The sequence below is a fragment of the Sardina pilchardus genome, chromosome 22 (genome assembly GCF_963854185.1).
Source record: "Sardina pilchardus chromosome 22, fSarPil1.1, whole genome shotgun sequence".
In the NCBI taxonomy this organism is placed as follows: Eukaryota; Metazoa; Chordata; class Actinopteri; order Clupeiformes; family Clupeidae; genus Sardina; species Sardina pilchardus.
Genome location: NC_085015.1, coordinates 18,389,315 through 18,414,901, shown reverse-complemented (window position 1 = coordinate 18,414,901; position 25,587 = coordinate 18,389,315). Strand labels below are relative to the sequence as shown.

Sequence of the window (25,587 nt, the reverse complement as noted above, 5' to 3'; positions counted from 1 at the left end):
CATTCACCCCTTGAAACCCCTCTTGGTGCTACTTCTCTTAACGAGATCAAAGGAGAATTTAATCATAACGGTATTTCATTTTTAATTCAAGTATCCATTTGTATGTGTGTGTGTGTGTGTGTGTGTGTGTGTGTTATTTGGAGGACCCTGGGTGTTTGTGAGGACCTGTTTAAAGTCCTTACCAGGCCCTAAGTGTAATTTGACTGGAAGTACAGGTTAATAAGGAAAAGGGATGCTGTTTATTCCCTTTCATTACAATTCGCCCACCCGCCTGCTGAAGAACAGCGGATGACATTTAAGCAGGCAGCATCATCCCCCACCCACTGCAGCCGGACACTCATCGCTGATGATGCTGACATTATGGGAGTGCCAGCACACGACAGGGGCCGATGCTGTGTGGCACAGTGTGGCGCGGTACGCCATTGTGTGCCAACTTGGCACCCCCCAGCCCCTTCACTTAGCAGGTATAGCTAGTCGTTGGCGATAGGGGTGGGTAGCATTACCCTTGCAAAAGCCCACTAATATGCCAGTGTGCCTTCCTCCTTTGCTGCCTCCCGAGAATTAATGCGAAGCGGCAACAGGAAAATAAACAAACGTGAAATATATCGGCTCCTCGTAGCGCGCCACCGGGGCTGATGTTTAATTAATGTGAGTTATTACCGCACCTGAGTGCCTGCTGAGGCAAGTGTTGATTTTTTGGGGGGCGACTCTTAAGAAGGTAGGGTCTGGACACAAAGGAGGCTAATTAATAACGCTTTTGGCTCGGTAAGCTTGTGTGTGTTTGCATTTTCTCGCACCTCTCTCTCTCTCTCTCTATCTTTCTTTTTTTCTCTCTCTCTCTCTCTTCACAGTCATCTCTTTTGGGTTTTTTTTTTCAGTTTGGGGTGCTTCCCTGAAGGCCTTTGCTGTGATTTACGGGGCGGTGGCTCAGCGGCTAAAGGCTCCGTGGCTAAATTAAAATTTGCATTAACGCATTAACGTGTGTGTGTGTGTGTGTGTGTGTGTGTGTGTGTGTGTGTGTGTGTGTGTTTGTGTGTGTGTGTGTGTGTGTGTGTGTGTGTGAGAGAGAGAGAGAAAGAGAGAGAGAGAGACTTACTTATCCTCAGCAAAGGCCACTTCAACACAAGGGCCCCCACTTCTACTTAAATAGAGTGGCTGCTTATTTCCACTGTCCACCCCTCCTCCCCACTAACCCCCCCCCCCCCCCCCCCCCTCCCCCTCACCCCCTCTGCCCCCACCCCGCACTGCCCTGTCCAGTCCCCCGGCTCCCCGCGTGGCTCAGAGAGGGCGAGCACAGCAGCAGGCCGCAGTAATGCGCTGCCGGAGGCATGTCCGAGACTGAGCTGGCCTTTTCAGACGAGCGCCACGGAGATTGGTGCCGCGGATGCGAATGCAGATGAAATCGATGGATTCCGTTCACTCGAAGCTCCCTTGTCTTTTATTTTCTTGAATATTATGTGGAGGAACTTCAGAAACCTCATTTCGCTCCTCCTTGTATTAGGTATATTGTTATGGGTTTTCTTGTAATAGGGCATATTGTGGTATATTGTGGTATATTGTGGACAATTACAGTCTTCTGAAACCTGGAATTTAATAACCTAACCTAATAGAATGACACAGCAGCAAAAGGCACACCCTGTGTCTTTATCCACTGAAAACAGTTTGCAGAGAAACCTTGCAGGCAAAATAGATTTGCAAGAGCCTTTACACTATCTGGCCGAGGATCTTGGGTGTTTGCCATAACCTTGCAGATGCGTGGATATAGTTTTTCACCTTTCCACTGAAAGATTGCCCTGTCTCATTGTTTTGCTTTCTTATGAAAATGTTGTAGCTTTATGGGCTAGGCAAGGTTTTTTTTTTAAAAAATATCATTATTTTTATTGTGCGTGATAGACGACAGGCAGGAGCCGGCGAATCCTGCGCAGAAATATTTACTCTTGGCCCCCCCAATCTAAATGAAAATCTGGGCGAGCATTGATTGCCGCGAGCGCGGAGCTGAGAATAGTGTGGCGGATGAGCGTGGCCCGCTCTGTCAGCATCCTACTGACACTATGCGCGGTGGCCCCTTACGCTTGGCTGCAGCCGGCCCTATCTCTCCCAACCCATTGTGCTGCGCCGCAAACTCAAACACCGACGTTTGACACCTAGCTGGGCTACATGTGTACTCACGCACTGGCCTGTGCAGTATCTCCTCCAGGGACCAGGGGAGGGGGGGCGGGGGGGGAGGTTTTTTTTTTTTTGATTGACAGGTCCATGGCTGTATAGGGATATCCATATTAGGCTGTGGATCCCCCAGGGCTTATTGGACAGAGAAGGGGGTTAGATGAGGTTTCGGATGGCAACCCATTTTCAAAGGGACGTCTTCATTTCAAACTACGCAGCACTACTCTCCTATAGCCTGACACATATCCCGCACTCCAGTTGTCTTGTGAAAAGACTTGTGATTGGGAATGATGTCATGTCAGAACCATGCTACATTTAGTTAGTAGCTCGGGGAAAAAAAAAACTTGCTGACCGACCAATTGAACGCAGTAAAACTAACACATGAACTACATGGGAGTGGTTACAGCCAACACTAACTTGGGACAGTAGTACAGTTTCACAGTTCAAAAGCAGAATGAATGTCATTTAACTCAACCCAACCCAACCACCTCAATTTTCTCATGAAAATATGGGCTAAGAGGATGATGGCAAATCTTGGCAAAGAGGAGAGGCCTGTATGCATAGCTTTGTTTGGGTTCACTGAGTTGTTCAGATGTCTTGTCAGAAGGGTCATGTTTGGCATCATGACTAATTCAGTGGAGGGCTTAAACGTACAGTAGCTTTATGTGTACTTCTTTAGGAAGTTTTCAGATGTCCTGTGTAAACCCTTCACAAAGAACAGGACCGGATACATTATTGATAGGAGGAAGGATGGAGGGTCTTCTTCTACATGCATGACTGTTTCAATCAGTTGAGACATCCAACATCTATAGAAATGGTAGCTCTTCCACCACCAATTTATGTTGAGGGAACACGACAACTTTTTGTGACTTTGGCTTATTCACAATATTCCCTAGAGTTCGATAAGTCGATACATACCCCTCTCATCTCCGTGCATGTAGTTACTCGGTCTGACGCACCCATCACTAGCCTAGCAAAGGACAAGGGCTTTAAAGTGGCCACCCACACCTTCCAATACTGACAAAATAATTCCTTTGGTAAGCTTACTGTATACATACTTGGTACTATGTTCACATTCCGTAGAAGCACAGCTACTTGGGCAAAGCGATTTGTAGGCAGCACCTGAAAAGCTCCAGTGTTCAAACCCCAAGGAGCATTGGTTTCCCTGAATGAAAACATAGTTCCAAGCTCCACTCTAGAATCTTTGGTTCCAAGTATGTACATGGTGAATGAGCTAAAAAGTCGGCGTGTTCCTCTAAGGCTGGCTCAGAATCACAACTGGAATAGTGAATATTCAGAGAGAATAAAGAGTTGTGGTCAAAAAGAAGACGTCTAAGGGAGAAAATGCAATGGAAGAATGTAGAGTAAGTGTGTGGATGTGATGCAAGCATCAGTGTAATGTCAAGTGATATGAGTAAAAGGCAAAGAAAGAGAGTAGGTGCCTGTGGTTTTCACTTTTCAGATATTTTATGCGGTAGCTTTTATTATGTTGTGCAGGTCTGTCTGGAACTTAGACGTGGAGTGGAAAGCACAAATTCCATTAGTAACGTTCATTCCTGTTTTATTGATGACTCATTCTCCCACTAGATGAACTGACACAGAAAAGCCAGACATTTTTTTGGACTGTTCCTTTCTCCATTACTGCTACATGACTTCCTGCCCTTGTCTGCGCCTTGCCCTCTTTCTCACTCTGTCAACTTTAAAAAACATGACACGGTCTGCCAGGGAGACGTACCACCCATACCACCACAGCAGTTCAGCCTAACCTTTTAGCGGTAAAGGGCGACTGTCGCTGAGCGGCGGGGTCAGTTTTTTAACGGACGGAGGCCTCCAGCTGTGAGTCCCTCTCTCTCGGAAGGTAATAAGTTTGCCACCAACCCCCCCCCCCACACACACCACCACCACCATTGAGGACCGAAGAGGAACGAGGAGCTGACGGCTAAATCAATAGTGGCGGATCAAAAGAGGTACACCTCAGATCGCGGCCCGTGGTAATGGCGGGGCTATAGCATTAGCAGGAGCGCTGCTAGCGCCGGCGCGCCGCTACTTCAGAGCCGGCTTTCATCTCGTCCCCTTCTCCTTGCCTCAGCAGACTCGGCCCCTCCTCGCCGCAGGTGTTTTCTAGTAGCCTCTCTCTGAGATTCCGCTCACTCGCTCGCTCTCTTGCTTGGTCGCTTCGTGCTCTCGCTCTTTAATTAAAGTCAAGGGAGACGTCTCTGGGCTTGTCAAAACTCTCACACTGGTGGTGAAAGGGAAAGAAGAAAAAAAAACGTGTCGGATCTTTTTAAGGTATTAGCAGATTCAGTTTTTTTTTTGCTCGGTGTGCGATTTCTTTTGAGTGGCAGTCAGCCATGTTGTACATGTTTCAGCCATGGTAGCTGCATGTGAGATCACATGCTGCAAAGTGCTGATGGAGTCAAATATGGGCTTCAAGTTGTCATACCAACACCAAGACTCTCACTATCTCTTCTCATGTCAAAGCAATTCCCTAGTTCTTGGGCACACTGATTGTGCTGACTATTTTCTCACTCTTCAAAGTGTTTTGTGTGAGTGAACATTTTACACATTTTGTGACATGTTTTGGTGAGCTTTGCACATTCCTGATACGTAGACTGAAAATCATTGTGCAACATGAATGAAAAGATCGGTAATCTGTGGAATACTATTAGAATACTGTTTCAAACCATTGCCGTGTGTGACAAACACTATAATAGTGTTGTGTGCCATGACAGATTAGTGCTGGGTGTAAATAGCTTTTATCCTATTTTAAATGATTTTATTTCAAGTACAATATCATCAAATGTTTTCAAGTGTCTTGTTTTACTGTGGGATTGCATCAGAGCCACATAACAGTGAGAACATTTCACTATGGTTCACAATGGTCCTCTGAACCCTGTGAGATTTTGTGTGGCTCTGACTGTGTGGAGCAGTTGAACTGGTGTGTGTCTATGTCTGTTTTTTTTTCTTTGCGTTTGTGTCTGTGTATGTTTTTACGTCTGAATAAATGGAGATAAAAAACGTAATTCCACATGCAGTTATTGTGTGTGTGTGTGTGTGCGTGTGCTTGTATATGTGAGAAAAATATGTCTGTCTACAGAGGAAGGAGAAATTAATTCCATGTGCATCTGTTATATGTGTGTGTGTGTGTGTGTCTGTGTCTGTGGGGTCTGTGTGTGTATATATGAGAGAGTAAATGTATTCAATTGGTCACACAGTTTGCGCGCTCGCCCCGTCTCACCAACTTGCTCTGCCTTGCTTGTGTTTTCTAGGGGAAAAACATTGGCCGGTGCGGTCGCAGAGCCACCATGGTAGGAATGGCTATTATATGTCCGTAGTTCAGTGTTCCTCCTCTCTCCTTCTTTCTCTCACTCTCTCTTTCTCTCTATCCCTCTCTTTCTGTCTCTCTCATTCTCTATATTTCTCTGGCCACGTAGTTCATGTCTTTGTCTGTGGTGGACATGTTCAAGTCTATGTATCCATGCCTCGCCCATGCAGACCTATAGTGATTTTTTCCAAACATCTTTTTTTTTTTTGAAAAAAGAATCATTCTTTTTTCCTTCATGGTTTGTTTTTACCGTTCATCCAAAACCAAACAAAAAACCCTTCTTCTCCTACATGGCCTTTCCCATTTGTAGCTTTCCTTTCTTTTTCGGTCCGGAGTCCTTCTCTATTTGGCCTCATCTCTCAAGAAGACTTGAGCTTATGCTAGGCAGGGATAAAGGCAGCTTTGAATGATGTTACTTCTTATTAATTAAAGAAGACATCAGTTAAAACTGTGCTTATCCTTGTTAGCAACTTTGAGGATGCTTTCTCCTGAAGTGAAGATCTTCAGCCCTCAGCTCTTGAAGGACAGCGTCTGATATGTCGTCAACTGGCTTCAAGAGGCAGGGTGGGGCTTATTATTTCTGAGAAATGTATCACTCAAAGACATTGTAACACAGTGAATATTGTAAAGGATAATCCAAGACTATGTGTGCGCTAAGTGATTAGCACACACAATGCTGTGCGAGGTGGTACACCTAGGAGTGGATTATCCTGCTTATAGACGACTACAGTCACCAAGAACATTAAACGAGACAATTCATAGTTCTTTTAGGACTTATTGTCTTTTGGATTTGTGATAAGTTCAAGGAGGTTTGCTGTTCACATGGCAACACTTTTGGGAAGCTAAAGATATCATGCACTCATGCTAGTTCCTCTCATAGCTGGCTTACATCAAACTTTAAGGAATTGGCTATTTAGTGTTCTTGGCAGGCTGCGTTGTCGGCATGTTTCAGACGTCACACAGGTTGAATTTCTTCTATGTGACCAGCACATTATGCTACAATAACTGTTTTACACACGCCTTCCAACTTGTCAAATATGGCTATCTACCCTGGCCATTGTATAATATACAAATGTATACAGTACCTGATTAAACGGGTGGTGTTACTTGCAAGACAAATGTCAAAGGTATATGGCATGACACATACTGTACATGTATATCTCTCTGTGTTTGAGGCGTTGGAAATAAGAGTCGATCTCAGGTCGGAGCTGACCCACTTACTTCAGAGGCTATATGTGAGATGAATTCAGTTGCCTCCAGTAGCAACATAGGGTCAGTCTGGCAGAGGTATAGGTCAGAGGTTGTGATGTTGGTAAATGAGTGGTGTTCACCCTGTCTGGCCCGATAAGATTGTTCATATAGCGTGTCAATATACCTCCCAGGTTGTTTTTGTCAGTGCAGTCTATCACTAACAGTGTTTGACTAGACTATTAGATACACATCAGCCTATTTCAGTCCCAGTGGTTTTGTTCACTGCCTTTATAAACTAGCCGAAAAAAAAAAAGCCTTTGCAGCTCAAGGACTTGCTATTTTTCATTGAACGTGTTCACTCCTTTTGCATTCAGCTCTGAAGAGTGTGTGTGTGGTGGTGGGGTGTTATGGGGCTGAGGAGATGAATAAAATCTTCTCCAGTATGCCCATGTGCCTGAGTTTGGGGTCAGTTACAAGAGAGCCCTTCGCACCCGATCAAATACAGAGATTCCACTGACTCAAAATGTCAGCCGGACGCCATAGCCGTGAAATTCTCCGCCCTGCCTTCCTATGGTCGGTTATTATTCTTTTTTTCCGGCATTTAGCTTCGGCGCGCCACTAAATAAATGCTAATGCTCTTTGTCAGCGTTTAAATGCCACCCCCCTGGCGCAGTCTCGGCCCGGGCCGCCCCAGACACTGCGGCAGGTTGGGGAAGAGAAGGGCAAGCCAGCTGCGTGCCCACTGTCAACACTCCCAGTGGGGCAGAGCCATGCAGGAGGAGAGGACCACTGGGCCTCAATCCACAGTCATACAACAGTCTCACTCACTCACTCAGGCACGCACACACACACACACACACACACACACACATACACACAGACAGAATACGGGTCAGTAATTAAACGACAGTGGCCTTTACATCTTTATTTGTTTATTTACCTCTCGAAAGGTGGGAAGGGGATTCCAGAAGGGCTAGTGAAAAGAACCAAACCAGTGCACAATGATCTGTGGTGCCTCTGATCAGGCATTTTCTTCCATTCCTGTTCTCCTACTTCTCTTTACCTCACTCGCTTTCTTTCATTTTCTTCCTCCCCTCTCTCATTCTCTTTCTACCTCTCTTTTTCTCCTCCATCCTTTCTTGCTCTCTACAGCAGGCAGCAGCGCTCTGGGCTTTTCATTAATTGTTCCGCCGTCACCCACAGTCTGCCTGCCTGCTTTCCCTGGCCCCTCTTGACAGTTTGTTTATTTAATTTGGTAGGGGGAAAGAATTTCACACTTGGACATAAAAACAGATTTTTCTTATTTTTTTTTTGTCAGACTGTTTCTTTTTTTTCTAGGTTTGTTTTACCACCTCAAACCTGATCTAGACAAGATGGAACACAACAACCTCTTCCTCTTCATCTCTCTCTCTCTCTCTCTGGCTTTCTCCCTCTCTCTCTCTCCCCCCATCACTCTCTTTTCATCAATTCGTGTAGCATCTGGTTTGATATGAATACGAATATTAACGAATCGTGATTCAGATGACACAGATTTATGGGCTGCTCTGGGATCTGTGGGGAAACAGTACGTGTGCTACAGCTATTTCCCGACAACACTTTGAAAACCCTGAGGGTGACGTCAGGCAACTCAAGACTGGAGGCTATACAGCTGTTCCCGCAAATGTTCCCTGATGACCTTGTTTGTTTGTTTCCACCATGTTTTTTCAAGGGATTACAGATTTGGAAAGACGCTATTAATGGCAGTAGTTTTCAAAGAAAGTGGAACTTGCAAGGAGAAATAGTTTCTCAATGGTGCTGTCATTTTGTGATCTTGACCACACTTATTTGGGTCTAATACTAGGCTTCTAACAGGGTTTGTATAGAAATGCATGGAAAAATAATTCATACTTATATATGGCCATCTGTTTCCCTGGCTATTTGGAGTGTTCAATACCACAGCATAGTGTTGAGAAAATTGCATGTTCTGGCTTTACTTTGACTGAAGACTGGAGATGTTGATTAAACCTTTTGTTGACCTCCAATGCCTACATTCAGGAAAACAAAAGCAACTCGACTGCTAAAGTGTTAACCTACTTGCTACTGTGAAATTATATTTTGAAAAGAACATATGCCAGTGAATTATTTATTTATTTTTTAAAATCTAAGATAGGCTGGTGTATAAACATGATTTTCAAACAATAATTAGGTCTTTGGAGTGGCTTACATTTCACTGGCTTATAAAGGATCCATTCTTCTATCAAACGCTGCTTGTTCATACACATTTTACCACAGACATTTTCCTGTGCACCTCTCTAGGCTAGCAGGAATTATCCCACTGAGTCCTCGATAACACACACCTGCTGTTGCATGTGAGACAAGAGATCCAGAGTTAGTTGTTTACTTCAAACATTCGGATACATCCTTGCTTGGTGTTGTTGTATTATTTACTTGTAAATATGCAGGAGAAATGTCAGAATACTGAATCACTGGTGCCATCTGGATATTACTATGCAGGCGGGCATGGGTGGCGTTGGCAGGACACGTCAGGTGTGAAATAGAGAGCTACGTGCAATCTGTGGATTTATTGGGCATGGGAGAGTTCGCTGCTGCTTTGGTGCCGTGTTGGAACAAATACCCCCACGCCCACTTCAAAGCTCGGTCACCGAGTAAACATCTGTATGATCTGAGTGAAAAACAACAACTGGCATGTCAACAACAACAAAGTTGCTCGAACCCATTCAATCACAATGAGCAATCAACTCTCCCAGATCTCCCTAACCAAACCAGCAAAATGATTTTCTTCAAAGTGCCTTCCACATTTTAAACATCAAATAACAAATCCACATAAGTGCACTAAAACACACATTTTTTTGAGTAACTAACTAGCGTATTCATGTATCTCCAAGCTTGAAAGCAGTCAAACTGACAGGAAGTAAAAGGCATGTTTTATATGATCTTAGTAAACATGTTGTTTGTTTGTTTGTTTATGTGTTTCATTTAAGTCTTTGTTTTTTCAATAAAATCTGCACTTCCCGGAAATACTCTCAGTAAAATGCTGTCAGAAAATAGCTTTAGGCTACAATCACCATGCACCATCAGCCGAACACCAAATCAAAACTCAATCAGTTTTTTAGTGGTATTCAGAACAAAATCGCTCTCTTTGCCCCCTGCCCCCACAAACACACACACACACACACACACACACATACTGTCTCTCTCTCTCCTTCCCAAATCCTTCACCCGTCACATCCACAGCAAATGATTCAGTTGGTGGGCGGGTGATGTGCTACTTTAGCCCTACAGAGGACAACAGAGAACTTTTGGTGCGACTTTCTGAGAAAACAAGACCTTGGGCTACGAGAGGAGATTTAGTTAACTGTCTCTCTAAAAGCAGCTAATTGGACCCCAGATTAAGCCAGGATCATTGAACTGGACGATGCTCCATATTAATTAGAAGCCTGATCTGAAGGCGGAAAGGAGCCTTGAATCCATTTCTGCCTTTTATGGTGGTTTGGTTTAAGCATTAAACCCCTTACATTCTCCCTGTGTGGTGGCCGCCTAAGTTGTCAGGAAACCACACTGCATTCGCCTAATCGCAGTGAGAGTGAAGGGTTTTAGCCGTGTATTAACCGAATTCGGTGAAATTAAGCCATCTCTGTCGCAGTGCAGCATTAAGCTGACTAATTTCTGTGTGTTTTTTTCTGGTAATGGTGTGTTATTTCTGCACATTAAGTAAAGCTAAAGTCAAACATTGAGTATTTAATCACAAACCATGCAAAGTAAGACGACGTGTTATTGTGAGTGTATGAGTTATAGGCCTTTAAATTTGAATTACTGTGATTGGAGAAAACACTCCCCTCTCTTACCATTTGCATCTGTTATCTTGAGTCCCTGTACCCTTTAAAACTCCATGACAGATGTAAATGGCTCTATAGCCGGTTGTTCTAATACATTTTTAAACAGACTCAACAGCAAGCCTTTCCAAAAAACCCTTGGCACGCTTGACTAGACTTGCTCCGCACCCTTTCTCCATTTATCATAGGGTCCTCGCGGTGTCATCGTTTCGAGCTCAAAATGGCCGCCGTTCATCATCCTTCACCACACAGTGGACTTAATGAAAGGGCCTACTGCACTATGTCAAAGCCAGTTCAGTGCCAAAAGTGGCACTGCCGACGCTCCCATAAGCCACTGCACACTGTCTCATCACCCACCCACCCCCCCACCATCACACACACACACACACACCGTACCCCAACCCGTCCCTGATACACACCCAGACCCAACAGCAGCTGTGTCTGTCTCTTGCCGCCCGCACGGCCGGTCACACGTAAGCTCGCCCCGCCACTGCAAGTGACAGATGACAGCGGCCATTCATTTTCCCGGTGACTGAAGGGGTTCAAAAGGCGCCCAGGAAAAAATAAAAAGTGCAGGATATATGAGGCTTCAGCAAGGCTGAATGATGGCGCTGGAAGTGTTTCAGAGCCAGAGCTGACAAATACATCGCAGCGGCCTCACAACTTAAGCGTGATTGGATTTGTGAGAGCCACTAGGGATTTCATTAGTGTTGGACTGCAATGCAAGATTAATTGTGCCCATTTGAATGCTGTGACAGTATGTTGAGTGCACGCATAGCCCAACACTGACTGAAAGGAATCACAATGACCATGCTGAGTTGTGTCAGAGCTGATATAATGCAGACGATGATTGTTGATGATGATTGATGGTTGTTGTTGTTGTTTTAAGTTTTATGTATAAAATGCTTGTGAGTAAAGTAATGCATACCAATGTACTCTGTGCGCCTACACAAGTATCTATAGCATGCAAGGGAATTAATGTGTGTAACAATGTGTGACTTGATGAATGAAACAAATTGTCAAATGACTGTTGTAGTGTTAAATGTTAAATGGCCTCATTACTGGCTCAATGTGACTTGTACAGTATCTAAAAAAACATACATGTACATTGTTTTTTTTCTCTCGCCTCATTCTTATTTCCAGCTCATTTAGTAATAGTCTTCCATTTCAGTTGCTATGACAACCAAACCATTTCCTCGTGACATTGTGGTGGTGTCATGTGACCCTCCCCCCCGTTGTTTCATTGCCGTTTATGTCATGGGTATCCACTCTTTTCTCCTGTAGAGGGACATGAACTGCCCCCCTCATCATTAAACTCTGTCCATGGCACATTTGGACTCATTGCTATCCCAGACAGTGGTGTAAACCCTGCCACCAGACCCGGCCCGGATTTGGTACAGATCCGGGTGAAAGTCGGGGCTATACTGTCTGGGATGCCTGATGAGTTGATCCACTTTCTTCACCACGAACCTCTCATTGCTTCCCCTACAGGCGCCCACCAGCACAACTACAACCACGTGGGTCTTAGTAGCCCAACGCGAACGCCCAAAAATGGTAAGACCAGACAAAACAGTCACCCGACAGTCATGTGATTGACTACTAACCCCAGTCGGCTAAGCTTGTGAAGCGAGAGCCGGGAGTGGCGAACTTTGCTCCTCCGCAGAACCGATGGAGGCCGTAGCTATGCTAATGGTTTCTTGTGACGACCAAGGCTAATGCCGCTGCCAACTACTCTTGTATGTGTCAGATGCCGCAAATGTGACCTTCCATTACAGCAGTCTGTGATTGGTTATGGCTGTAACACTGAAGGATGAACAACCGTGTTGGTCTGTGTCCGTTCGGCAGCCCTGATGGCTGGCGGTACTTAATAAGCAGTTCATCAGCATTATGAGACCTTTGTCCTCATTTCCAGAAGGTGCGCATTCGTATTCCGAGGGTGACGTTTCCCGTAGTAACGAGCCCCGCTCATGGCTGCTGACCCGGCGCGCGTCTTAACGCGGACATGCCTCCATCACGGAGGTTAATGAATCCGCTCGCACGGCGCCGTCCATCTCAATCAGAGCTCGTCCGTCTCCGAGAGAGAGCGATGACGCTTTGAAAGAAAAGGGGGAAATTAATGCGGTGTGGAGGGCGGCCGAGGCACAGCAGGGTTGCCTTGACGAAAAGGCGCAGCCACGTTCAAACGCCCGACCCCCCCCCCCCCCCCCCTTTAAAAAAATTCCGAGCTCAGCTGTTTGAAGACCGTATTCATCGGACCGATGCTCATCGTAAAACCGGGACTGTGTCATCCATAGAGGGAGGGATGGGAGGGGGGAGGGGGGTTATGGAAGAGTTCTTTGGGACCGTAAGCTTGAGCTGATGTGACGGCATGTCGTGCTGTCAGGAGGATATGAAATTGCTCAGGGCAGGTGATTTCTCTGCCAAGGCCGGCGTGCCAACCGCGGCTACCCTCGCACCTTCGACGGAAAGCTCTGATGAGGATGTGTGTACGCTGTGTTGCGATGCTCTTGCCAATTTCATAGGCCTGCCTCATTTATAGGGTGTCAATCGCTATGAGATCGATTAATGCTATGACTTTATCACACACACACAAAGCTGCTTTTCTTTTGATTTCGAGTTTCATTTAGTTGGAGTGCCTAGAATCAAACTCTTTCATTCTGTGTCATGGAATGCTTTGTCCTCTGATAGAGGAAGAAGAAAAAAACTCCACAGAAAAAAGACCACCTGAAATCCAGGACATGCATTTAAAATCCATTTTTAGCATCTCATCCGGTAGATATACTGTATGTATTGATCAAAGGATAAACGGGAAGTCAGAAATCCCTGTGCGTGTGCTGTGCTCTGTAGATAAGGGGGACCCAAACCCATGGCTCTTTAAATGAGAGTGGCAGACACACACACACACACACACACACACACACACACACACACACATTCTCTCTCTCTCTCTCACACACATACACACACACACCAGCTCAGTGGCTGGGGTCTGCCGCATGCCCTTGCTTGTGGAACGATTAAACCGTTGCCGCTAGTGAGCCGATGCGTTGTGACTCACAGGGGCGGCTAAAGCTTCGTTCTGTTGGCTATCGGCTAACAAGCCCCCAAGATCTTCCTGTGGCTTAGTAAAGAGTGCAAGTGTGGGCGTATGGTTGTGTGTGTGTGTGTGTGTGTGTGTGTGTGTGTGTGTGTGTGTGTGTTAAACGGAAAGCTGATGTTGTTTATTCCATTGTGCTGATTCTCTTGTTGCACAGGATGTCTAAATTCAGCATGCTGCTATAGAGAGAGACTAGATACCAAACAGAAACTATCCAGACAACCTAATGATGAAGCTTGTAGACATGGGTAATAGTTGTTAACATTCCCTAATGTAAGCAACAAACTCACACCTGAACTATGATTATGATCTTCCAGTCAATCCAGGCATCTACACATGGATAGAACCTAAAAGTAGTTGGATATGTATGTAATGCATGGTTATATGGCTGTAATATGTAACCTCTGTAATGTTGTGCAAGAAGAATCCCACGGTTGGGCTCATAGAATTCAGACACCCAAGTGAACTTGTGAATGCTTAAAGATGCATTATGCAACATTTTCTAACACTTGCTTCTAACAAAATGCTCATTATAATTCAGAGGCAATGTGACACAAGAGTATCTGTGATAGAGAAACGGTGGCTCAAATTAAAGTTGTGACTGTTTTTCCTCAGGAAGTGAAACCTTTGTCTAGCAGAATTTCACTAATTGGGTTTAAAAAACAAAAACAAAGGCAAACAAACCTGATGCTTCGGCGATACAAAACTGCAGCCAAAGAACAGCTAAAGTTATACTGAAAAAAGTTACAAAGTATACTTTCTACCACTCAAAAATATGGCCCTAAACAATTGCACAATAGGTTTCTACCCTTAAGTCAGTTTTAATATGCATTAACTCAGAGTAATGTACAGTATTTCATATTATACCTACAGTTTAAAGGGCAAAGTCCACCCCAAGAGGATATTTAGATATTGCAAACAATTGGGTACTACAGTATGTATGCATGTGATGCAGTAGTGCGTGAAATGTTGACTTTGTTTTGTTTTGGTGGGCAAAATAAGATCTTCAAATACCATGTTAAAGACCAAAATGACATTTAGAGCTCAAATACTTTTGTACAAACCTGGGGGGGAAAAAGCCTGTTCCTCAATCCCCAGAAAGACGCACCATGCAGAGAAGTGATAGACTCGGCCTCAGAACCTATTAGCTGAATTAGCTGATGTACACATATCTTTTCTTTTTTGTGTTGGCATGTCATTGAAACATGTTTTCTCACTTGGGTTCACCAGCTCACCGATCCCTAAGGCATGGTAAGTCATACCCCACCCACATTGTGCCCAGTCCCCCACCCCTCTCCACCACCACCACCACCACCACCACATCCCCCCTCATCTCTTAAGTGGATAGCGCCATCACTCTTTGCACACTGCACTAACCACAGCACAGTCAAAGATGGTGGCTGAGCTCACTTAGATGATCTAAGATGACATTTTATAGGATTTGGATCTGGCTGCTATAATGCCGGTCCCCCCCCCTCCCCCTCCATCCCATCCCAACAAAGGTCCCTACTCCACCTCTAGTCCACTCCGGTTGTTGTAGTGTGTGTGTGCGTGTGTGTGTCTGTGAGAGTGTGTTTGTGTGCATGTTTGTGCGTGCTCCCAAGGCACTCTTCATCGTAGAGGCCAACAAACCTCTCTCTGCCATCGTAAACACAAAGGCTGTAATTTCACCCCCCAGCCCTGTCATGGTTTGGCACAGTTCAACCACGTTTCGTGACGAGCACCAGCCAAAACTAATAGCGTTTCCCAGCACTTATCATCCCCTCATTGCCATTAAATCCCATCCCATCATGCAACACGATACACACTCACACACTCACTCCTGCCCACCAGTGACATTAGGTGTCGGGAGGAAGAGGAGAAGGCCACAGAACACCGGTTGGTCACTTCCCGAGTGGCTGACCAATGGGGCGTTTTACCGTAGCAGCGTAACCCCGCCCCCTGGTCCTTGTTCCAGCATCTCCTTGTTTCCATGGTTTCCACACATGGCGTGACGTGATGTGATGTAACGTGTGACATGATTGCAGTCCTGAGAGAGAGCCCCAAAACCCACCCCCCACCCCCCTCTTTTAGAACAACATTGTGGCAACATTGTGGCGTGGTTTCGCGTCCCCTTTCCATCATTTCATGTCAAGTCTTGTTTGAGACTCAGGTTTCCTCTCCTCTCTTGTTTTTTTCTTCTTCTTCTGTTTCTCTGTCCTCCCTTCTCTCTCTCTCTCCTTCCATCTCTGTCCTCTCTCTCCCTTTCTCTTCCTTTCTTTTTTGTGTTCTCTTTGTCTCTCCAACCCTCCCCCCCCCCTGCAGAGAGCTCGCGGATGAACAACATCCTCACCTCCCAGACGGAGCCCTATGACCTCTCCTGCTCACGCTCCTTCCAGAGTCTGTCCCACCTGCCTCCTTCCTACGAGTCTGCCATGAAAGCAGACCTCAACAGGTTCTCCTCTCTCAAAAAACTATGTGAGTGTCACGTGCTACTTAAACACACACACACACACACACACACACACACACACTCACACACACACATGGCAGAGGGTCACCGTATCTTGGTCCTTCTACACAATCATCTGGATGAGGCTCAGAATGTGCGGTAGATGCTGTAATGTCATTTCACTTTTGTTAATATAAACCAAACGACTTGGCCGGGTTTCCCAGATTCATTAAGAGGCTCTTAAGTGCTAAGAACTTCTAAGGAGTGTTCTTAGAACGTTCTTACAGCGCTCCTAAGAAGTTCTTAGCACTTAAGAGCTTCTTAACGAATCTGGGAAACCCGGCCAAGGGCCTGGAGACCCCTGGATGGTCTGCAATGTTTCAGTTACCTTTTCTTCTCCACAATAATGGACCTTAAGCACGCATCTTAAGCGGAAGGCTATTCAGTCAGCTCATTTATTGCCGTTGGAGCGTTAGCTGTGTTGTAACATCATCTTCTGTTATATTCTGCTCCTTAGATGTTCACTGCGACGCTGAATATCATGTTTGCCCAATAATAAAAATTTTAACACGCATGAATTCTATAATCGTAATGTGCTGGTTCATGAAATGCAACACCTAACCGGGCACTAGTTGTATTAAAAAATAGTGGCAGGTACAACACACCTGGCTCCACCGGAAACAAATGAGCTGGCTAAAGAGCCTTCTGTCTGCACAATGAGGTCCATTGCTATGAGTTGAAAAGGGTAAAAGAAAAGGGAAGTATATGCGGCCACATTAGATAAAGCCTTATTTACACTTTTTGAGAAGTGTGAATCTCTGGTGTGGTAGTATAGTATAGTCCTCTCACCACAGTGTCCTTTCATAAATGGCTGACTGCCCAAAACTGTGTCTGGCCCTTTTGTAATTTACAGCTAAAGGTGGCCATTTTGCTAATGAGGTCTCATGATATTTCTTAGAAAAATGAGTATTTAGTGGGTCTGAAATTGCATATTCATTTGGCTCTGCAGTCTAGCACCCCCCTCCCACACATACACACACACACACACACACACATTTGCTCCCTCTGAACTTGGGCAAGAAATCCCGACACTGACAGTTCCACTAATCATCCCCGCCACAATCGTGGCTGCCCTGCCCAACTAGCATGAGCTGCGCTAGTATGCCAGAAACTATTTCTTTCACCAGATCTCCTCTAAAGTATTCCCCTTGGGCCCTGACTGAGAGAGCCTTTCAGATATGCCTCTAAAGCAAATCATTTGCAATAGCCAACCCTCCATGGGCTTGGCTCTGTCTTGTACGAGTCCACGCAGAGATCTATGGATAAACAACCTTTATTCACAAACGAGTCGAGCTGCAGTATGAATTACTGCCTGAAGACCCCTGCATTCCTTCACAACTCTAATTCGTTTTCATCTTCACAACTCTGAGGCACTGCATTGCATCCCATGCTCTCATATGAATATGTTTCTGCTCATGTCTCACAATGTGTAACATGAAAGAACAGTGCTTAATTGTGCCAAACCGAGCACTACAAATAATTTCTCTTTTATCATTAATTACCACAAGCAGATTAGAGTGCATTTATCAACCGAACAACAGAATGCTCGTTTTCGTGCCAAGAGAAAAAGAAGAAAAGATTTAAATCCGTCTGCTCTTTTATCTGCTAACAAGCTTGATCCAATCCCCTTTGGACAGACTGTGCTGTAATTGATACCTCACATATGACAGCCTAGTCCACAGGTTCTGAAGTGCCACACTGATTTGGTGGTAAAGGAGCGGACGACAAGGACTGGCCTTAATCGGGCTGTAATTAACGTCTTTTTTCCGCCGCAGCGTATTAACGGCAAATTAATTTCTGTAATAATTGTGTTTTTGCCTCACCTTTTCGATTGGTAATAATCGTCATCTCAAATGTCACAAGCGTGTCGGGGGAGACGTCAAGTCGAGCGGGAGGCTCAAGGTCGATGGCTGGCCCAGACGGCTCTCATTATGGGCCCCGCGGAAACAATTATTTCATTATTTCCACCTCTAATTATTTCAGCTGCAATTAGCATGCGGAACGGTACAGTCTAGATGTTCTGACACAGTACCCCTCTCTCTCTCTCTCTCTCTCTCTCTCTCTTTGTGTGTGTTTGTGTGAGCTTACTTTCTCTCCCCATACATACAGTGTCAACTGTTGTGTATTTCTGCATAGGAGTCGCTTCGCACATTACAGAAATAGATGAGCGTTTTGTGGATTCGCTGAATAATGGCATGTCTGTGTGGCGGCTTGCCCTCGGGAACGTCCACACGGTGTTCGCATGACGCCTCCGATCTGGCGCTCGCAAATCATATGGGCACCAATTAGTCACATCTGTGTGGGTAGACTCACCATGTTCCATGATTCTTCATAACGTGTCCATCTGTAGATATTGGACTAATTGGTGAGTGGATGGGAGACTTAGATTCAGTGCCTCGCTCTGCCTGTCTGTCTGTCTCTGCCTCACTGTCTCTTGCTATCTCGGTCTCGCATTTTGTTTCTCGACTTTTGTGTCTCTTGTCTCTATCTCTCTCTCTCTCACGCTCTCTCTCCTTTTCTCTCTCTATGTCCTCTCAGTTTTTGAAATTAATTTCCCATGCTCTGTGGACCAATGTGTGATGCACTTAATTGTTTTCCCTGCTGTCCTTCATCAACAGTCGAAAGTTACTTTGCCTTTCATTTGCCCTCACTTAATCCATTCCCACAAACGCTATCCACTTACTGCCCAAAATATCGGCCCTAATCGTTAGACCGTAAAATGTATGCATGTCGGCTTACCTCTTTCTTTATCCTGACAGACAATTAAACGCAGCCTGGCAAAAAGTAAAAGCTGCGTTCGAAAACAACGGAAACTTGTGGGTTTGTGTTCTGGAAGTTATTCCGTTTCGTATAAAAAAGCTAAATGTACGTGACATACAGTAGGGTAATATGAGGTTATGTGTTTTAACTCCTCCACTTCTCTTGATGTATGCACTGTTTTAAATCACCAGAGCTATCTGAGTGCTTGAACTTCTTTCCCGAGGCACAGTTTTAGATGCATGCGGCATACCGACAGCGCTGAGCTGAGTTAGCAACAGAATTATCTGTGCTCTGGCTTCCTCCTCACAGCTGACAAGGACCCGGACGACTACTACAGCCGCAAGCGGCACCTCGCCGACCTGGCCATCCGCGGCACGCTGCCCCTCCACGTGATCCGGAGCAAAGAGGTCCAGGGCAGCCAGCCGGCGCTGTCTCAACAGCAGCAGCAGCACCAGCAGGCGGCGGCGGTGGCCGCCCAGCAACAGCAGCAGCAGCAGCAGCAACAGCAGGGGGCGCCATCCCAACGCCAGCGCCCACGGCGGGTCCAGCGCGCCATGTCCCAGGACCGCGTGCTCTCGCCGGAGCGGGGCGGCCACGGCGGGCACGACTACGCCGCCGCCGCCATGGCGGCCACCGCGTCGTCGTCGGCGTCGTCGCGGCGAGACGGCGGCGGCATGTCGTCGGCGTACGGGCCCATGTCGCCGTACGGCGGCCGCATCCTCAGCGACGAGCAGCTGCTGTCGGCCGAGCGGCTGCGCTCGCACGAGCGCCTGCTCTCGCAGGAGCGCCTCTACTCGCACGAGCGCCACTACTCGCACGAGCGGCTGCACTCCAGCGAGCGGCTCTACTCGCACGACCGCCTCTACTCGCAGGACCGCCTGCACTCGCAGGACCCGCTGCTCTCGCCCGACAGGATGATGTCCATCAAGCGCTCCTCGGCCGTCATCATGCCGGGCTTCCGCTCGGACAAGTCCATGTCGCGCGCCATCTCGCACACGGACGTCCACTTGCCCTCCACGCCGCTCATGGACCGCTACAAGATGACGAAGATGCACTCGCATCCCAGTGCCTCCAACAACGCCTCGCAGCAGCCGCAGACGCAGCAGCAGCAGCAACAGCAGCAGCAGCAGCAGCAGCAGCAACACAACACCCTCAACCGGAACCAGACGGCCAACAAGCGACAGGCCTTCGCCTCGCGCCGCACGCAGACTGTCGAGCAGTTCCAGTACATCCCCAACCAGCAGCAGCAGCAACAACAACAACAACAACAACAACACCACCACCACTACCGCACGGGTAGCAAGACCGAAGTAACTGTTTAACGGCAAAAAGACACAGGAAACAGAGAGAGAGAAAGAGAGAGAGAGAGAGAGAGAGAGAGAGAGAGAGAGAGAGAGTGAGTGAGAATGAGAGAGAGCGATCGAGATTGAGAGAGAGAAAGAGACATAGAAAAAGTGATGCCAGCATCCCTGACTTAGACACGACCAGAAAGAAAGCAAACCACGAAAGCTAACGACGACTGCAAAAATCGGGTCTCAAAATCCAGCTAACCTCTGATGGAGATTCATGAGATGGTTTGGGGGGAAAGGGTATGAGTATGATGTGCAATACGTAACGGAACGTAACCTCACTCACATTGTTTCTTTTCCTCAGCCCTGAGCCTATTATTATCGCTCCGTTCACTACAGGAGCCCTTAACCTGTCTGTGCACACTCATACCGTTATGTGTTTGACAAGGAACAAAATGAACAGAAAGGACCATATGAAAAATGAATCTTGAATCTTGTTGTTACGCAGAAAACAAAAGACACTTCTACACCTTCTTTTTAACCACCTTACTTTTAAGGGCTTCGCTTGGCTGTACACACACGGACTGGCCTTTTCAGATAGACGAGGAGGGAAGGAAACGAGGGAAGGAAACGAGGGAGGGTGGGAGGGAGCGAATCGGGACTCAGCCCCTCTGGCTCCTTGGCTGTGGACACAGAATCAACACTGTAATAACTTTATAAATATATAAATATAGCTCTACTGTTTGTACCTTTAGTCATCCTCATATAGCTTCAGAGATTCATTAATAGAACAGACGTGTGCACCTCTGTTCTTGCCTCTGAGAAATGTTCCATTTCGACAACGAAGTGGGGTTTTTTGTGGGTTAAAAAGCACAATCAATTTTGAGGACAAAACAAAACAAAAAAAATATGTAACGTTCTACTTGGTTTTGTTTCCTCTGTTGTTGTTTTTTTTTTCTTTCATTCGTTTCGATCAGTGATGGCTAGCAGCACGCATCAGTCTTTTGTTTCCACGATTAAAAATGGCCCCATTTCTTTGCATAGATAAATGTAAATATGCTATTTTAGCAGCAGTGTATGGACAAGTCTGGTCTGGTCGGCTTTTTGTACTATCATAGTCTGTTTCTAGCGACGCTGACAAGAGTAATAATATTGACAACCACAGTTTTGTGAAGGCAGAGTTAGGCAAACCTCACTAACCATATATTCGACCATTTAAATAAATACTGAAATGTGTGTGAATGTGTCTTTACAAAAATGTGTTTGTAGAATGAAGAATGAATGAATGTTGTTGATTTAAAAAAAAAACATATAAATATATATATAGAAACATATAAATAGATAGATATTCCACTACTGTTGATATCTGGCTGTAGACTGTGTTTTCAGTGATTCACAAGACAACTGGATATATTAATGCTTGTTGTAGTAGCTGCAAATAAAACATCCTTATTTTTCTAAACATTAACTCCATCTGGATTGAATGTGTGTTCTTAGTAAGACAAATCTCTCTCGGCCCCATTGCCCTGCCACCCACTCACCCACCACCTCCGCTCACTTCTGCTATTATAGATGCAACGTTCCACATATGTATTCCCCGCTACATTACTATTCCGCCTCTGACAGCACCAATAAATGTACATGCACTTATGGTACTCTGTTGGTACCTTCATTCATAAAGTTTAATGGTCGCACGGTGGAGGGCGAAGCTGTGTGCAGACCGTAAGAGGTCCGGGAAGGTAAAAATACGGATTAGTAAGTATAGACAGCCCTTGCACTTAAGGTGCCCCCCCGTTCTTAAGGCACGGAAAAGTGATGACGCTGTTCTGCTGCAGTGGTTGATCGAGTAGAGTCGGCATACCATATACTTTAATGCAAGCAGCGCCGAGGTACTTTTATCATAAACTGAAACCAGCTGCATAATACATTTAGCAGTTGGGGCCTAGTATATGAATACGTAATGGATTGTTTCTTAAAATGTACGAATAAATATAAATGGGTGAACTGCGGTGGGCTGTGAAGTTGATCGACTGGGGCAGGTCTACTATACACTTTGTGAACAGTGATGTTACTTTATCATGAAATGTAACCAGCGGCATAATAAAAACTGAACTGTCCAGGCATTTCTAAATAGATTGTTTTCATATATGTCAATCCAGAGAAATGCATGAGTTACAGTACATTTGGGCTGAGAAGAATATCATCAGAAATGCAGAGGATTTATGGCTGCCTAATGGTGTTTTAATGGCAAAATAGAGGATCAATAATTACAGGCGAAGGAGTTAGAGGCCTGAGATTGCATGCTGAAGAGGTGGAGTAGGTGATGAATGCATAATCAGACAGACCCACGAAAATGTGCCATTCAGATACACATGCAGATTAATGCCTACTGCTTTGATACGGGGGAGCGAAATTCCAGCCCTCTTTTAAATTCATTGAACTCTGCAGGTGCAAATGCAATTCTCACTGGCAAACAAAAGCCCCCCCCCCTCTCCTCCTTGCAAGGACATTCCTTTGTATCCAGAGTTGATGGAGAAAAAAATAACATTACTTTTCAATTTACACTGATCCTTTTTCCCCCCATCAATATTTAGATAAGAAATATGAATCTTCGGTGATTGTCCCAGACGCAGCATCCATGCTAATGCAACAGAATCCAAAAGCTGGACGAGTTTCTGCTGACTAGGACAAAAGATTTTCCTTTTCTTACCTAACCCCCCCCCCCCCCCCCCCCCATCATCAGCTTTCATCTTCTCCACATCAATAGTGTTGCTGCCTGACTGCCTCAGAGTCAGTTTGTGAACTTCAAACACTCACTGGATGGAATAATTCAGGCTCATTAACACACTGCACTACAGCGTCTGGTTGCCTGGTCGTGAACTCCCCGTCTTTGCCACCTGCAGTTATGCCCTCCGTAACCGTTTTAATCAAAAGCTATTTCACCTTATCCAAAACCGTGTCTCCTCATAATGCGGTTAAAGAGGAAAACAAATTACTTAAGGAGAGTTCTCGGGCGGTTGTGAGTCGGTGGCGCTCGTGTTAGCTTTAAAACTCTAGAGCTGCCAAGAGTTCAGACAGTGTCAAGGTAACATAAATGAGAAGTAATCAAAGTGGCTTTGACCAAGTCATATACTATTCCAGCCAATCAATACGCTGCTTCAGGGTCAAAGGAGGGAGGGGTGTTTCTTTTTTTATTGGCTTTTCAGCTCAAACTATCAACAACTGCTCACCACACACACACAAGTCCTGCACCTTTAGCATGTAAACTGAGGTGACACAGCCTTTTGAATAGGCATCCATGTCATTTGGGTCTGGTTGCCTGTTGTGTAGCTGACGTTTGCAGAACGCTGTGTGTGCAGAGGGGGGGGTTTAGTGAGGGCCTGGGGGGGGGGGGGGGGGGGTCTATCTCATTGTCTGTTTTACCACACAGCACATAATCTGTTTTACATCCCGTTATGGCATCATCGATTGTCTGGCGTGCAGCTCTTTGGCCTTGGCTCAGTGCTTGAGAAGGTCATCCAAACAGATGTATCTTTTTTTTTTTTTTTTTTTTGCGGCTTCACCTCACTTTTGTATGCCATGAAAAGCCATTGTAATACTAGCGTATTTCTCTCAGCGAGAGGGCTGTTGGCTGTGCAGTACAGTACAGAGAGACCATTTTTTAAACATGTCCCAAAAGCTTGGTTTGATCATTTGGCTTTAGCTTTTACATTGATCCAGGGGTATTGGAACTTGAATTAGGCTCTCTTATATTCTATGGGTAGAGACTAGTTGAAATGGAAAGCTTACATTATTAAACAAAAAAAAAGTTTTCACTCTGTTAAGTTTTCACTTAGAAAAAGACAAGAATTGCTGGACATGAGGAAAGCAAGACCTCAATGGAGATCTTGGGGAAAGATCAAATAAGACTAAACGGGGAAGGAGGACAGCATGGTTGGGTGGAATGGTCCCTAAGTGAAACCTCAAGAATCAGTTCTTCACCCGATATGGTCCAGTGCACTGGGTTCTCTCAACCTTTTTGAAACTCACTGAACAGAAGCTCACTGAACCTAAGCCGACAAATTGAGATAAATATTTTAGACGTATTTTGATTGCAAAGCCTTTCAGTAAATTATTTAGCCCACATGTTTTGTTGTGGAACAAAAGAATAGGAAACAGTGAAGCAACAGACCCTGAAAAAGGGACAGTGTTTGCATAGTGGGGTATGGGAATATTTGATAAAAAACATTTGGCCAAACAAATAGAAAATATGGCTTTGGTTTGTCAGTCAGTTAAATTTGCCAAGATACTTCAAGAATATATTCATGATAAAAAGGACTGTATACCATATGAGAATGATAGGAATTAATGTTGTGACAACAAAACCATGCAGCACAATGAAATGGTGCATTTATGGAAGTAAGTGGTTCTATTCCATATTCAGAGCAGAATGCCTTGAGAATATACTCAAAACACACTCTCTTTCATCAAGACTAGAAGGTTGAAGGTTTATCCAGACCGGATAACAACATAAGACTGTAGATTTGTTTGTAAGTTTTCCTGGTCCTGCTCACATGTGTGGGTGTTTTTTTGAAGATTTAAAGAAAAGAAAAAAAACCAAACACCCAAGAGTTGAAAAATCATCCAAACACCCAAGAGTTGAAAAAGTTTTTAAGAGTCCTCCCAGCCCAGCGGCTCGGGCGCTGTCGGACTGCTCTTTGCTTTCGCCTCTGCTTCCTGGTTGGGGATTTGGGTCTCTCCAGCCTCCCCCGTGTGCAGTTTCTCTCTCCCCACCCGCTCCTCTTTGCTCCATCGGCTTTGGTTGTATCCAGCTTCAGTGCTTTCAGGGCTCAGCTCAGTCTTTCCCTCTGTAGGTGCTGGCCTTAGCATGGGGCACTTTCACAACACAAACAATGAGTAGATCTGACTGGACACCACCGACTAGATGGATTTACATTGCTGGGATATGCGTCTGGTAACTCAAAGGGGCAATCTGGAATCCTGGATTTAAAAAAAAAAAAAACGATACAAACAAACAATATTTTTAAAATACCCGTAATTTCCCAACTATTAGCTGTGGTTTATACTATTTCTTCAGCTATGAGGTTAATACACGGGGGCAGTTAATATGGTATTAATATATATATATATATGGCATTAATATATAAATATATATATATATTATACGGATATATATATATTTTTAACTAGCATAAAACACTGTCCTGCAGTTTATACACAATGCGGCTATACACAGGAAATTACTGTGCACAATTACAAAGGTCCAACCTCCATCAGACTTCCCTCCAAAGTGCTCCCAAAGCGCACAAACGCGAGATGGGGAGGGGGAGGAATGGATGGCAGTTTGATAGACTCATCAACATATCACCATCCATGTGTGTCGCACTGTTCAAGGTGATTGAATGGGTTTTTTACAGCCTTGCCTGTTCCACAGGTGA

At 45.3% G+C, this 25,587-nt stretch overlaps 1 protein-coding gene across 1 annotated transcript in view; it reads left to right on the top strand.

Moving 5' to 3' along the window:
- LOC134070623 (protein shisa-6) overlaps positions 1-25,587 on the top strand; it is a 53,616-nt gene extending 28,029 nt beyond the window's left edge. Inside the window, exons 4-9 of the mRNA XM_062527017.1 lie at positions 5,433-5,471; positions 12,004-12,066; positions 14,840-14,860; positions 15,914-16,066; positions 19,170-19,977; positions 25,584-25,587. Of these exons, the coding sequence (XP_062383001.1) occupies positions 5,433-5,471; positions 12,004-12,066; positions 14,840-14,860; positions 15,914-16,066; positions 19,170-19,977; positions 25,584-25,587 (1,088 nt within the window). The remainder of the gene's footprint in view (positions 1-5,432; positions 5,472-12,003; positions 12,067-14,839; positions 14,861-15,913; positions 16,067-19,169; positions 19,978-25,583) is intronic.